The following is a 16,011-nucleotide window of genomic DNA, read 5'->3' as shown; positions in this document are numbered from 1 at the left end:
TGGCCTCTTACGTTATCCAGCTGTGCACAGTGGAATGTATTGTGCTTGTTTCCTCACATTATTCCCACTGAAGTTTAAATATGAACCCCCTAAACTGTACTGAAGGTAGAACATGCAGCTTCAGGAAGGCCAGCGTTGTTTTCACTCTGCTTTTCAGACACAGGCAATGTCAAAAGAGGAGAAAGTTATAGTATGGAGGGTCAGAGCATTGCTTTCAGAGATGATATCACTATGCTGGTGATAAAAATTTCTCCTATTTTAGTCCTTTTGAATTGTGTACAGCCAGCACAGATAAGAGAGGGAGAAATGGACTATGTAGGCTGTTTTATTAATCATTAATTCAGTTGTTACCCAACATCCAAACCAGCCCAAATGTGCTTATGGAGAACATTTAATTTTGGAAGCTAAGACTTGTGACCTAAGGCTAGATCCAACTGCTGTAAATGGGACAGAGTGTGTTAGCAGCTGTGTGGAACAGGGCTGTAAAGCCCAGAGTCCCTGGATGATGAGAATGCTGAGTGCTAGGGTGTGAATTTGCTAATACTTTAGAAATGTATCCACAAGAAGAAAAAAGAAAGAGGAAAAAACATTGTGGGAAATTCCTTCCTTCATACATAATATTTTTCTGTTGAATTAAAATTGCCCCTAGTAATGTGTTGATGCCAGTGAAGTATTTCAGCTATAGGAAATGTGAAACCAACTACTGCCTTTCTATGAATTATGAGTCATAAATTGTATGAAAAATATTCAGCTTGCTATAGCTGTTCCCCAAGCAGAACCTCTGACTAATGGAGAAAACGCTGCCATTTTGGAGGGAGTAGGAGGGATCTGAGTTAAGCAGAGCAAGATGCCAAGGGCCAGCCAAGTGCCAGCATGTGGCTCTGTGCTAAGTGTGAATTGGTGTCACCTGAGATGATCCTCCCTTGCTAAGTAAACAGCTGGAGAGTATGTGACATGTACTTGCCTTGCTCCAGCTGAGGTTCCTGACTGCCAGCCAGTGCCCAGAACTGACCCATGGGAGAGCCATGCACTGGTGCCAACCCCGCTACCACATCTGCAGCCAGTCAGCCAGGCCAGGGAGGCACAGCCTCCATCTGATTCAGCACCCAGTGGGCAGCTTGCAATGACAGAATTCCCCTAAAAATAGCAGTAAAGTGGCAAGAGAATAGGATACTGACGTTTGCGTGCAAATCCTTGGTGGTGGCATTCATTTCATCCAGCTTCAGCCATCTAAGAGCTGGGAGTTCAGTTCAAATTAGTTCCCTAATCATTTCTCACTAAAGTTTATCTCCTCTTATATCTATTCTATGAACTGCCTTTTGGAGGTGATTATAGAAAGGTCTTCAGCAACTACTTTTGAGTAGGTATCCAACTTTTTGATGGGTGAAGTTCTGTGAGTTAAATTCAGCATCAAAGCTCTGGATTTCAGTTTCTTCGTCATTTCAGCAAAGGCCATGCAGCCTCATGAGGATTTGTGAATTTTGCTTTGCAACTGTGCAATGCTAGAGTCATTGTTGAAAGGCGTAAGTGAAAGTATAAACAGACTGCAGGGAGCTGTAGAGCAGGGGTTGCTAACTGTGGTTGTGTTTGAAGTTTAGCTGGAGCCTTCATATTCTCGTTTTAGTTTTCAGGCCGTGCGTCTGGCACCCATATTAACTTCTCAGTGGTGGATGTGTGCCCAATAAAATACAGCTAAAAAGACTGACGGTGTGACTGACTTTCAGTTTGGGATGCCCAGTCCTTTTCCAAACAAATAGTGGATGATGTCTGAAATACTGAAAACAGCAGTTTTTCTTCCCTATTGACTCTAGTGAGCAGAAATCAAACCCTGCCTAATTAGCTTCTTTGTGGCATCTGTGAAAGAATAAAGTTTTAACTATGTTCAGATGTGACTAAGAGACATACTCTCAAACACTAGCAGCTAAATTTTCATTTCATTTCATCCAGTGTGAAACTATGCTACCTTTTCCATACCTGATTCAAAGATTGTTTTAAGGGATCTCAAAGGACACATTTTAATTTGAGGCTTCTTTAATTGCCAGACTCTGGGTAGGCTGTGTGTTTTGTTATTTTCTTCTTACAAGTTTTGAGTTGTGTAAGGCATGCAAATGCTTTCAAAATATGAGTCCATTGTGCTTCAGGCAGCTGTGATCTGGTGTTTAAAATGTTCCTATTAATGTAAGAACACTTAACTGCTTTACAACTCACAATCCGGTGCTTGGGGTTTGTCAAGACGTGATTCAATTCTTGTTTGCTTTGTATAGGAGATGGCTGTTCGGGCACTGAAGCAGACAGGGAGCAGGAGTATTGAAGCAGCCCTGGAGTACATCAGTAAGATGAGCTACTTGGATCCTAGAAATGAACAGATAGTACGTGTAATTAAGCAAACCTCACCAGGTAAGCATGAACTTCTTTTTTTTAAATTGTGTTCTTCTTTCTTGCAGTAAGCTAGTTTTTAAAGTAGGGTCGTAGCTGGGGAGAAGTGTTGGACAGCAGTGTTCCATAGCAGTCCTGTAGGAAATAGTGAAGTGAACCTGGCCTTGCAAGGCCAGCTGGGCTGGAACCTCAGTACAATTCACCTGCTTCCGAAGAGTGGTCTATGTACTCATTCATAGTCTACATTCTCAAATAGAAATCTGTTACTCAAATCCAAATATTCCTCCATCAGACCAGAACAGACTTACTGGTATACAAATCAAGGAGGTGGACATCATAGCTCTCTTGACATCAAGATTATTTGCACAGCTGAATTATGTGTCCCAAAGAAGGGCAGTTATTGCTGCTATTTTCTTTTATGGCCTCTGATAAGGGAAAGCAAAGTCCGCTTGTCCCTAAGGCTCAGCATGAATCCTACTGACAGAGATGACAGATGGGTCTTACGGCTGCCTCCCACTTCCACACCAGAGTACCCATTTTTTCGGATACTTTAGATTGCCACAGCCTCATCAGTGCATCTCACTGTGTCCCAACAGATGAGCTGTCAGGGGTGTTGTTGTAAGAACAGCCTCAGTAATGCTGGCCTTATGTTATGACAGGAGAAAGAGCTGCCAATTACCGATTTCACTTTAAAGATCTCTGATTCCATTTCAAAACGTTGCATTCTTTATGAAGGTATCTTTTAGTGTGGTGGCAGCCTCTTCAGTGTGCAGAGAGGGTGCATGAACCTGTCTTAATGCCGTGCACATCCCTGTGTGTCTGTAGGCAGCAGGGCTTGTGTGTCAAGGTGAGGAGTCAGCAGCTGTGCTCAGGTGTGCTGCATCTGGTCCAACTGGGACATGGTGTACTGCAAAAAGCTTGTAATCTAACGTTCAAGCCTGCATGACTGTTCTTACAGGCTTTGTGAAGTCAGGATTTTAAAAGGAAATGGTTTAGGCATAGATGGGCCAAGTCCTGTGATTTGTGAAAGCTAAAGAACCAGAAGAGGAACAAAAACATAACAACAGCACAGAGTCTCCCCTTGTCTTTTTAGCGCAGCCAGTGTTTTATACAACTGCAATTTGTCCTCAGATCAAAGAACTGATGAAAAGTGCCGTTAACATTTCCACTGTAGGAATGTTGCTATCTTGTCTCTGCACATTCTTCAAGCTAAGATTAATATGTTGACACCCTGAAAGATTTTCCTTCTCAACAGATGGAAGATGAGTAATATGAGGGGGTACTTTGTGTCCAACACATTGGAAGGAATACAGGACAAACCATATGATGCCTTTGTTTAAATGAAGGAGACGAAAGAAGGATTTTTGAGAATGATGGAAGAGAGAGATGTAAATAGAAAACAAGTGTGAGCAGGTGGCTCACTGTACAGAAGATGGACTCTGTGATGGCCTAGTAGTTTATAGCAATGTTGACTTTAAGTTATATGGAAAGTCTTTCCAGGAGCTATTTCCTGCCCATTGGTGTTGTACTTAGCACCCTGCTCTGTGGCTTCCTCCTATCTGAGAGCAATGACTGGTAATACTGGTCCAGCTTTAAAAAACAGGCTGTAGAGTAATCTGATGAGTTCATAGTTAGGGAATTTGTGCTTCTATTTTCATGATTTGATAGGACTCCCTGATGATTCCTGGCATGAGCAATATTGTGAGCCAGTAGCTCGTTATCAGTAGGAATACTTGGCACTTATAACTTCAAATGTTCAGAGTGCTTAATTTAGATTTTGAAAGGTGTTTTTATAACACATATTCCCTGTGCCGTATGCATGTGTGTGGTGTATGTCTGTATGTATAGATGGGTGAGTAATACAAAGTAATTGGTTCACCTGAATTGTTTCCTAACATTCTTCTGTGTTCTTTTTGTAAAGGAAAGGGTATTGTGCCAAATAATGTAACCCGCAGGCCGAGCTTTGAAGGATCAAATGAATCTTTTCCGTCCTACCATCAGATCAGTAATGCAGCCTATGAAGGGACAGGCTTTGGAGCAGAAGGTGCAAATATGCTTACTGAAGTTCCAAGGCCCTACATGGACTATTTAATCTCTACTTCTCAGTCTTCAGCTATGACTGCTCCTGTGCAGCGACCCTCTGGAGTGGGCACTCACAGCACACCAACGAGCCACCAGCAGAAAGCATACCCTGCAAATATGGAGTCTTCTGTGATTAATTATCCAGTGGCTAATCACAGCAGCCAGGCCTTGCAGCTGCAGGCGTCTCATGGCTCCAACAGCCAACATTACAGTAGACAGCACATGATGGTGCAGGGGGAACCTATGGGATATGGTGTTCAGCGGAGTCCATCCTTCCAAAACAAGATGCAGCAGGAGGGAGGATATGCCAATCTCCCAAATAAAGGGGCAGTTGTTCAGAACAATACTGGTCATGCATTTCAGCAGGCACCAGCAAGCCTGTATATCTCACATTCTCATCACAAGCAGACAAGTCCTTCTTCTCATCAAATGCATGTGATATCCAGAGGTCCAGCCTTTGCTAATGATTTTTCAGACAGTCCACCACAAAATCTATTAACTCCATCTAGAAATAGCCTAAACATGGACCTCTATGACATGAATAATCCTCAAGTTCAGCAGTGGCAGGCAGCAACCCCGTCACGCAGAGATTCTTTACAAAACCCAGGAATAGAAGCATCTCCACGGCAACACGTATCCTTCAGACCTGATGCCACAGTGCCAAGCAGAACAAACTCCTTCAACAACCACCAGCAACAGCCACAAGTGACAGTGTCTATGAGGCAGGTTCCTCCAGGAAAACCTGATCCTTCCATTGCATCTCCAAACACAATCACGGCAGTCACATCTGCTCATATCCTCCAGCCAGTGAAGAGCATGCGAGTGATGAGACCCGAGCCTCAGACTGCAGTGGGACCTTCCCATCCTGGCTGGTTGCCTGCGCAGGCACCGGCTGTGGATGGCTTGGAGATCATGGAGCAGCACGTGCCACCATCTGGAGCAGCTAATGCCTATCAGCTAGATGTGGATTACGGTAACCAGGAACTGCGGTGTCCACCACCACCCTATCCCAAGCATTTGTTACTTCCTGGCACCTCTGAGCAGTTTGATGTCAACTGCTTGTGCATGGGCGTGGAGCAGACTCTGCGTGTGGTCCCCAGTTCAACGAGCAATAAGGCTGAAGAGAGCAACGAGCGAAATGATAAAAACAGCAAGAACACTAAAGCTGAAAAACCAAGCAAGGATAAAAAGCAGATTCAGACATCTCCGGTGCCTGTACGAAAAAATGGCAAAGATGAGGAAAAGCGAGAATCCCGAATAAAGAGCTACTCACCTTTTGCCTTCAAGTTCTACATGGAGCAACATGTAGAGAACGTCATAAAGACCTACCAGCAGAAAATTAATAGAAGGTTACAATTGGAGCAAGAAATGGCAAAAGTAATTCTTATTTTGTTACAGTAAAATCTAATAGGGTCAAATTGATTATTACTATTTTTAATTTGTAAAAAAAATTTTAAAGGCAGAATCCACTGAAGTAGTAGCTGTCAGACACCTCCCTATACCAGACTGCATCCACTTAGAAGTGTAGGTGCAGATCTGGGGGGCTGTTTGAAAAACCTGAGATGTGAAATGATATTTCTTCATACCAGAAAAGTAAAATGAAGCAAAATCCCCCCATATTATAGGTAAGAACTTAGAAGGCAGGATTGAGGCTGAGATTATTCTGCCAATACTTTGGCAGCCCTTGCAAAACTCTTTGGTCTAGTTCTTCCTCACTGTTCCATGATTGCTGCTCATTCACCAAAGCTGTGGTTCAGCTTGGCAGTGTAGTCACTGTGCCATATTTTCAGCTGAGTGTGTAATACTTGACTGAAAGTTGTCTGTTGAACACATGTAAGTAATACTGTTGTGCAAGTAACCATATCTGGACCAGCTTGAACTGATTTTGGGACCGTTGCCAGAACTTGTTCTAGAGGCAAGTCTCGGGGAGATGCACTTTGGGTGATAGAACTTCTTTAATGCCTAACTGTAGCTTTTGAATCTAAGCTGACTCTCTGATAGTGCTGCTTAAAACAAAGCTGCCAGGCTCTGATGGTTGGTCTGGCAGTTATGTTTGTAATTTTTATATGTGGAAGAGGAAGAGGGGTTTTTTTCTTCCCAGGCATGACTGGAATATGATTAGTCTACTTTTGCATTAAAGGATAAGCTCTAAGGAAAGCTGTTATTAACACGTAATGGGTAATAATTAACTACCCAATCTTTCCTAGCGCAGTCAGTTTCCAAAGTCAATTAATTTGATGCTCACATTGCACCAGAAAACTCAGGAGTTTGTTTGTTGAGGTTAGAATTAAAAGAATATTCTTGGAAAATCTCTTGAAATGTTGGTATTTTAGTGACAGTTAATAGTTCGTCCTCACTGCAAGTACAGGCTGTATTGTGTTGCTTGAATTTAGTGAATATTTCTGTGAGACTGAGATAGAGAATGATCTCTAGAGAAGTATAACAGCATCTAATTGTGCTAGTTCTTCTCTTCTGACTCTTCAGCTTTCCCTCATTCAGAGATAATTCAGGTACAAACAAAAACAACTCCTTCCCCTAGAAACCTCATCACTGACTGAAAATATGCACGCAGGAGATTTTGGCTATCTGAATATTGCATTATTCTAGAATTAGCAAGAACAGAACACACTTGTCATTTTACCTTAAAAAGGAAACTCTTCTTTTATTATGGATTGATGTACTTACCTTTCATTTTGAAAACAGTATTCCTTGTTTTGGTTTGGCTGTTTCCTTCAGTCTGAAAATTCATCCTACCTGTTCTGCATGTTTCTGTAGATTTCCTCCATTCTTTATTCATACAGATTTAATTTTTATACCATGGGGATCTCTTTGCATAGTCAGGCTGCCCACATTCATCTTTAGATACCTAGACTACAGATGTGGAATTAAATCAACCTAAGGTGCAGCCCTTTTTCTAGCCTGCTAATCAGTTGGCTTCAGCCCCCTCCACCCTCCCAGTGGCCCCTTCTCACCAGGCACTGATCTTTCTCTCAAAAGTAGTTCAGTTGATGCCAGTTAATTCAGGCTTTTGGAACTGGGGTATGCAGAAAGAAAAGAGCATGCTGCAGTAAGTGAGTTGTCAGAGGAGCCTGGGGATCAGCCTGGGGGTTTCTGCTGGTGGAGGCCACCAGTGGCTCTTAGTAGAGGGCCGGGTACTGAAGTTGGCAGAGTTGGCACTCTGCAGGCTCTGTCTTGAAGGGTGAGGAAAATCTGATTGGATACTGCTGCTTCTCTCTTTTCCAGGAGGTTTCTCCCCACAGCCCTGTGAAATGTTACTTGTAGAGCCTCTCTGGAGACAGGAGGTAGACAAGCCAGCTGTTCTACAGCTTGGGTGCAGAGGGAAAATAGTACATTTGGGAGGGAAATAGCACCAGGGTCTGGGTGGCAGTGGCTGAGAAGAGACCAGACCTGAGGATTATATGCACATATTTTGGGAGGGGAAAAAGAGAAGTTTGTAGGACAGATGCTCAGAAGATCTAAAAACTTTGAGAGTGGAGGCTGTATATGGTAGAGGAAAAACCACAATTTCTAAATAAGGTTCCAAGGCACCTGGGAATGTGTAGGTCACAGGCAACTCCTTAATTACAACACAAAACCAAACAAATAGCATCCAAGCTAGGAACTGTTAATGTGAGTTGCCCTAGGGAACCATTTGTGAACAAAGTGAACTGTTGCACATAGGTTTAAGTTTCAGTTTAAATTAAGGTGGGCTTAAGTGCACATATGTGCAGTGGAGTATAGTGGCAAAGTGCACATTTGAAGTGTAAACCAAATCCCATGGTCAGGTTTATGTTGTATTCCCCTGTCTGACATTATTGCCCCATGCCTTCTTGTTCAGCCAAATGAGACAGGCAGACCAATCTCAGATACTGCAAATTCAGGCAAAGTTTGGGCACAGTGAGTTTGCCCTTTTTTCAGAAATACCTCAACAGACAGACAGGAGAGTATATCTCTCATGAATACATCTTTTCTGGTTCTTGGTTAATTTTTCTGAGAAATGTGTTTTGGGAATGCTCATTTATTGTTCTCTTGCTATGAATATAACAGTACTAGCTCTTGTGGTTTGCTTTCCTTTGTAAAGGCTGGCCTCTGTGAAGCAGAACAGGAACAAATGAGGAAAATTCTCTACCAGAAGGAGTCTAACTACAACAGGCTTAAAAGGGCCAAAATGGACAAATCTATGTTTGTGAAAATCAAGACTCTGGGTATTGGTGCCTTTGGAGAAGTGTGCCTGGCCTGCAAAGTGGACACCCATGCCCTGTATGCCATGAAGACTCTGCGAAAGAAAGATGTGCTGAACCGGAATCAGGTGGCTCATGTCAAAGCAGAGAGAGACATACTTGCTGAGGCAGACAATGAGTGGGTGGTTAAACTTTATTATTCCTTCCAAGATAAAGACAATTTGTACTTTGTGATGGACTACATCCCTGGTGGGGATATGATGAGCCTACTGATTCGGATGGAGGTCTTCCCAGAGCGTCTGGCTAGATTTTATATTGCAGAGCTCACTTTGGCCATAGAGAGTGTGCACAAAATGGGATTTATTCATCGAGACATCAAGCCTGACAACATTCTGATAGACCTCGATGGGCATATCAAACTGACTGACTTTGGACTGTGTACTGGATTCAGGTGGACTCACAATTCAAAATACTATCAGAAAGGTAATATTTTTAGCCTTTTTCTGGGATGTTATTGTGTTATTTGTGTTGAAACAAGCACCTACTTCTTGGCAGAAGCACCAGATCAGGAAACTCTCTAAACAGTCAATGGCAATAAAATGTGCCTGTCTCTCTCTGACTCATTCAGTTAGCTTGTTTCCAGTCCTTTTGTTTCCAATACTGTTCAAAACCCTGTCAGTAATGTGGCAGCAGCAGCAATTTTTCAGTTTATTCTTGTTTGGAGGGTCTCTTTTGGTGGTGAAATGATTTAGTCACAGCTTTGGAGTAGTCCACACATCTTCTGCATGTTCTATTGAGTACTGCTTTCTGTTGGCAAAAAGGTCATAAGCAATTGGTGTAGCTGACTTAAGTATACTCCATGGTACTGTATCCCCCATGGGAAGTATACTTCCTTGTGCTGAGACAGAGACATTTTGTTGGACATTTTGTATGGAAATCCAATTGTGAATGGGAGGGCATAAGAAAATACTTTGGGTTTAAAGTTCAAATGCTGTTCTTCACTGAGAGTAGGAGATGGCTCTAGATCTGGGTAAATACTTCTCTCTTAATGTGTCGTGTTTTATGACCATGAGTGTAAACTTTCTCTCCCATTTGAAAGGGAGCCATATCAGGCAAGACAGCATGGAGCCCAGTGATCTTTGGGATGATGTGTCCAACTGTCGATGTGGAGATAGGCTGAAGACATTGGAACAAAGAGCTAAGAAGCAGCACCAGAGATGTCTGGCCCACTCGTTAGTTGGAACCCCTAATTACATTGCTCCTGAAGTCCTGCTTCGTAAAGGTAGGTAAACCTTTTTCTCCTGTTTCACTTTTTTTTTTTTTTCTTCCTTGAATAAGCTTGCTGCTTTGGAAGGTTGTCATTCTGAAGGCAAGAAACACTTCAGTCAGACTAAGGAGAACTCTCAGTGCTCCAGTGTTTAGCATCACCTCACTGACACTGGGTTTGGCCATACTTTGTGTGTCTGTGTAATGCCCACACTGAGGCCTTTGAGTGAGACTGCTAATAAATGTGTTGGATAATTTTAAGTGATATTTTTCAAGTATAAAGCAGATTATCTGTACTTGAGGAGTACAGCTCTGATCCCTATCAAGTTTACAAGGACCAGTGAGTAGCCAGCTGATAGGTCTGGATCACTGATTCAGATGGGCCACTTAAGTATGGATGATGTAAACTTGTGGAAATACGTCCTCCACGTTCCCAGCCAGAACCTGTGGAACCCAAGAGAAAGTTTTCCACCATTTACTCTGGACACCCTGCATTCAAAAGCTTAGCTTGAGGAGTTTGGACAGTACTTGGTGACTATCCGTGCAGAACTGACATTGTCACAGTAGTAAGGAGATCAGGTGTTCAGACTTGTCTGCAAGCTAGACCCTAAGGCTAATCTGCTCTAACAGAGATTTCACACTGGATCCTACATCATCTGATGACACAAGTTCCATTGAAATCAGTGTTTAAATCTTTTTTTGAGACCTTAAACATGCACCTTATTGGTCTTGTCTCAGCAGTTAGGTGATTGAGGTTGTTCCTTTGCTTGGAACTTGCTCAGAAAGTCATCTGTGGCTTTCCTCTGTCTGTAGAGCCAGGCTGTGCTTTCCAGCAGCTTTTCAAAGTTGTGGATTCACCTCCACTGAACCTAGGGTGGACATCAGTCACTAAACATTTTTGTTATTCTTTGAGGTCCAGTTTGTGCTGCGTAGCTGTGGGACTGGGCACAAAAAACTCCTTCATTTTTTTTAATGACGCAGTTTCACAATTCACTTTTGTTGAGAATTTAATTTATTCACAAAGGTTCAAGGACAACAGGATTAGGTCTTTACTGACAGCAGTAAAATTTAGGTCAGCAAGAGAAGTCACAAACCTTTTGTGTGAGAAAAGGCAGAAGTTTGTGCTGTATGTTTTAATACTTAATTGCAAGTAGCTCTATACATGTTCTCCTTGACTAGTGGAGGTCAACCCTTTGACTTGTCTTTCAGGATACACTCAGCTCTGTGACTGGTGGAGTGTTGGTGTGATCCTCTTTGAGATGTTAGTGGGACAGCCTCCTTTCCTGGCTCCTACACCCACAGAAACCCAGCTGAAGGTAAGTTGAAGCAAAGTTCCAATCTGTGGTAGCAAAACTTTCCCTTCCCTTCTCTTTCATGCACAGACCTACTCCCCTTTCTTCTGCCAGAGAAAGGAGTAATGGTTAAAAAAGTCTGATTTTAAATAGTTCTGTGCAAGCACATACCCTTTGCCAGTAAATGAAGACACAAAATATCAGACTAGAACTGACTTGTGCAACTGCAGTGATAGGTATTAGTTTTATGAGTCTTCTCAGCAGAATTGTCATTTCTCAAGCACAAGTTCATCCATTTAAATTCCTTAGAGTGCCTATTTAGTACCTGATATGCCAGTGACAGTTGCAGTTGGCAATGTGTTTCAAAGTTGAGCAATATTAGTTCTTTATTAGAAAGGATCTATCTCATCACCACTTTTCCTAGTTTATGTTTTGGAGACAAAGAGAAGTAATTCCTTGAAGTCATTGCACAAAATCATGTGTAAACTGAGTATGTTCTCAAATCTGACCATAGGAGCATTCAGGAAGGAATTTGCCTTTTAAAAAAAAAGAATTGCTCCTTTTGTCTGCTAGCCAACAATGTTTTTCTGGTTCATTAGAGTAATTTCTAACAGGCAATGCAATCTGATAATTGGGTTCTTGAAGCTCTGAACTATGGAGACTGTGAGATGACTTGTTACGTGTGCACTTCTGTACAGTTCATGCTGGCCATCGGAAGGGTTCTGTTTCCAGATCAGAAGTTCCTTAATACCTTTGTTACTTGCAGGTGATAAATTGGGAAAGCACACTGCACATTCCCTCACAGATCAAGCTGAGCCCTGAGGCAACTGATCTTATCACAAAGCTCTGCTGTGCTGCTGAGGACAGGCTTGGAAGAAATGGAGCAGATGATATTAAAGCCCATTCTTTCTTTCACTCTATGGACTTCTCTACCGATATCCGTAGGCAGCCAGCTCCCTATGTTCCAAAGATCAGCCATCCAATGGACACTTCAAATTTTGATCCAGTTGAGGAAGAAAGTCCTTGGAATGATACTAGTGGTGACAGCACCAGGACCTGGGATCCACTAGCCTCTTCCAACAGCAAACACACAGAACATGCTTTTTACGAGTTTACTTTCCGAAGATTCTTTGATGACAACGGCTATCCGTTCAGGTATCCCAAACCTTCTGGCATGGAAGTTTGCCAGTCTGAGAAGTCTGATGTAGAAGACAAAGGTGTGGTGGATCAGACTGGAGCTTGTCAGCCTGTATATGTGTAAATTATTGTATAGAGTACCAGATAAAACTAATCTCAAATCCAATAGGGCCCTTACCTGATCCTTTAGGAGCTGATCCTGCAGCACTTGGTCAGATGTACCTTCAGCTGAGGCTGGAGACATCCTGGGGAGTAAGAAGCTTGCAGGGCCAGCTCCTAAAGATAGCACTCTTGACAGTTCAGGTCAGTTCTACTGTAAATAACTTTGTTGATAATTACACTTGAAATCCTGGTCTTCACCAAAATCTGCAAGGCCAGCAGTCTGTCGTTTCTAGGCCTATTTTTATTTGAGGTCAGCATCCCCCTTACTCAGATTAACATTTACAGACTTCTGCAACTGTCAGCGTTATTTTTTAAATGAATAAAGAGCACTTATATTTTGTTTATAGCAGGGTTTTTTTCCTACTAAATTATAGGGATTAACTTTGACAAATCATGCTGCTGTTCTTCTTTTCTACATTTTTATTTTATCCCTAGCACTTACTTCACATTTAGGAAGATGCATTAAGCTGAAGAACATGTGATGAGAGGTCTCTGTGCAATAATGTAAGAAAGATAAAAAAAAAGGAAGAGAAATGAAAAAAAGAAAACTGCTCTCTAATTTTCTAAATTTACTGATGCCATTGTATTCACACCGTGATTTTTGTTTTTATATGTATTTTCCACATTTCAAAATTGTGACGTAACCTTAAAGCTGCTTTATTTCCTTCTGCTTATTGGAGTGTAATAGAAAGTGTGAGCAAGTGGCAACTTGGGTGTGATTTCATTGTCTAGTGTGTGAAGAATGTTGCATGAGCAGTGTTTTTCTATTTGAGATGGCCTTTTCTTGCCATTCACAGGCAGGTCCTGTGGATCCATTTTTCTAAGGGTCTAAAATTAGACCATTTTAAACCATGTGTTGATAATGTATTGTGTGGATGGTTTCCTCTTATGATTGTATCCAATATTAATTTTGTAAAACAGATTGCAAAGGTTATACCTGAGTAGTGATGTTGTGGTCTGATGTAACAGATGGTTTTAGTAAGCACGTGTCATGGGCACACACGTTTCCCCACCGAGGATCAGCAGCCAGACCATTACAACGGAGCAGATTTCTGGGGAGAGCCTGGATGGGGCTGGCTCAGGCAGGGAGCAGCACAGTGGCCGTGGCTCCAGCTGGCAGAGGCAGCACAGCGTCCAAACCGGAGCGTCTCCCAAAGCGGGGCTCCCATAACACATCGAGGCCCCGGGCACAGCGAGGCTGAGGCTGAGGCTGGGTGCCTGCAGCTCCATGGACACCTACGGGACCTGGAGGTACGTGGCTTTCCACACATCACATCCCCACACGTAACTGGCTGTGTATCCATTTAGGATCCTAGTGTTTTGGGCACTGACATCGGAAAATGTTGGCATTGTTGGTAGGTCATTCTGTCCCGTTGTCCAGAGGTTAAAATGTTGCTGTGATGGAGCACAATAGGCCTTCATTTCTGTCAAATTATAGGCATACTTTGAAATATCAGTTCTTAACTATGTTAAAATATGCATTTTTTTCTTGTATGTATAAGTGAGAATTATTCAAGATGATATCAGAATACTAAAGATAATTAAGCCATATGTATTTGCATATATATTATATATAACTAAATAAGTAAACACACACAAAAATCCTTAATTCAGATTAGTGTAACAGTCCTATTTAAAGTGATTGACCTAATAACATTTGGGGAAAACACTCCTTTAATGTGTTTTTGCTTTATTTTATTTTTAAATCTGGAGCTTCGTTATTTTTTCCATATATTATTCCACATATTATTCCTTAATGTTTTAGCATATCCTATCCTATCCATTGTTTAGATATCTAAGCAACAACATATGAATTCATCAGCCTAAACTAAACAAAAATGATTGTGTATTTGTTTACATTTGTATGAAAGGAATGTTCTGAGGTATGCAGTGCTTGTGTCGTGACAGTTCATGTAAGATTCAGTATTACTGCTTTTTTATATAGTAATGCCATTTTTTTGTTATTTACATCTATCTGACATTCTTTCATGTGGTAGGTTCTTTCTCAGGAACTCAATTTAACTGTTATTTATTGATATATCATTGCCTTTGAAAGCTTCTACTGGCAGAATTTATTAAAAATCTGAATCAAAATCTACAATGTGTTATGTATTATTCAAACAGACAACTTCTTCGTCCTTTAAGGCAGAAGTTTTAATGGGTTTCTTTTTGTAATGTTATTGATGGGGTTGAGCTACAAACATAAGACCCAAATCTCATTGCTGCATCAGCATTTGATGTGGAATCTCTGGGTACCTTCAGACAATTTCTTCTGTCCTCATGGCCCTTAAGAATAAGGAGCAGGATTCCGGGTAAAACCTCGTTTGGCATGACCAGGTCAGTGGATGGCATAAAAGTGAACGCAGTCACTTTCTGTGCAGCGGTGGTGCTGCCAGGGCAGCCACAACCCTGGCTTGCCCCCTCTGGCTGTTGCCTCTGATTCATTTCTCAAATGTAAATAATTTGCCTGCACATACAGAATCTCTGCAACTAAGCAAAACAAGAGAAACTAGCCCAGAAGGAAACAGGTGCTTCCACCACACGAATATTACTGATTTACAATCTGTGCCATAGGGAACAGAAGCCAACTCTCCTTTCACCTAAAGAAGAACTGATTTGAAAAACCAATCTTTCAGGTTTATCAGGCACTGTCTGTAGAAGCCTCTCATCCTTTGCAGACATTTCAGAGGTAAACAGAAACTTAGGAGTAAATTTTATGAAATTTGGACAAGTAAACCTTGTGCCACGTACTGAGGCTGGCTCTAAGCATTCTTGTTTCTGCTGAACTTCCCGCAAAATCATCAAGTATCTTCTTTTCAGAGGTTATAAAAACTCAGGGTTGGTATTAAAATACCTCTTCCTCAAAAACAAAACAAACCATCATAAAAATCCCAGATAACTTTAAAAACCAGAAAACTTCATAAAGCAGGGCTGCCAGGAACAGAAAGGAGCCTCTGCAAGCCTTTCATACCTCTACTCTTCAGTGGGGCCAGCAGCTGAGCAGTGCTGAGCAGCAGCAACAATTCTTGAGAAGCAACTGTTTTGTAGTTGGATACAAAAGAACTGGTAGTGGAAGTTATAACCAGGTGCCTAGCTTGAGCAACATGAAAGCTAAATGAGGGAGAGAAGCATTTGACTTTTAAATGGAAATGGAAGAATGAGGCTATGCAGGAAGCAGGCGATAGCCTGGAACTGGATGGAAAATTGGTCTCATGAGCATAAGAAAATTCTTTTCCCTGTAATTTTTGAGGTATGAAATAACTGCCTTAAAAGCTTTCCTAGAGAAACTGCAATGAGAAGAGGAATTTAGAACATATAATTTGGTACTATCCCAAAATGCAGAAACATTGGCAGAAAATGGCAACTGTTACTAAATTTATTATTGGAATTAAAAGTAAGAAATCTTTCCCACAGGAAATAATCTTAGGAATAGATAATGTAGAAATAGCAACCATTAAAACACACACACACACACCCCAAAAGAAGTGTAAAAATGTTTTTCCTGGCAGAGAGAT

The 16,011-nt window shown here is 41.7% G+C and overlaps 1 protein-coding gene across 2 annotated transcripts in view; it reads left to right on the top strand.

Annotated features, from left to right (window-relative positions):
• LATS2 (large tumor suppressor kinase 2) overlaps positions 1-14,594 on the top strand; it is a 48,947-nt gene extending 34,353 nt beyond the window's left edge. The window contains exons 3-9 of one of the 2 annotated variants that reach the window (XM_032099392.1): positions 2,265-2,397; positions 4,298-5,835; positions 8,540-9,122; positions 9,739-9,921; positions 11,115-11,221; positions 11,964-12,352; positions 13,466-14,594. In XM_032099392.1, coding sequence (XP_031955283.1) covers positions 2,265-2,397; positions 4,298-5,835; positions 8,540-9,122; positions 9,739-9,921; positions 11,115-11,221; positions 11,964-12,352; positions 13,466-13,475 — 2,943 coding nt within the window. In that variant the 3' untranslated portion in view covers positions 13,476-14,594. Of the gene's footprint in view, positions 1-2,264; positions 2,398-4,297; positions 5,836-8,539; positions 9,123-9,738; positions 9,922-11,114; positions 11,222-11,963 lie in introns of both variants that reach the window. The other variant, XM_032099391.1, reaches the window with a different exon arrangement.
• Positions 14,595-16,011: the final 1,417 nt, after the last annotated feature.

Source organism: Corvus moneduloides, chromosome 2 (genome assembly GCF_009650955.1).
Source record: "Corvus moneduloides isolate bCorMon1 chromosome 2, bCorMon1.pri, whole genome shotgun sequence".
Classification (NCBI taxonomy): Eukaryota; Metazoa; Chordata; class Aves; order Passeriformes; family Corvidae; genus Corvus; species Corvus moneduloides.
The sequence above is the reverse complement of the archived record's forward strand: the minus strand, read 5'-3'. Positions and strand labels throughout refer to the sequence as shown.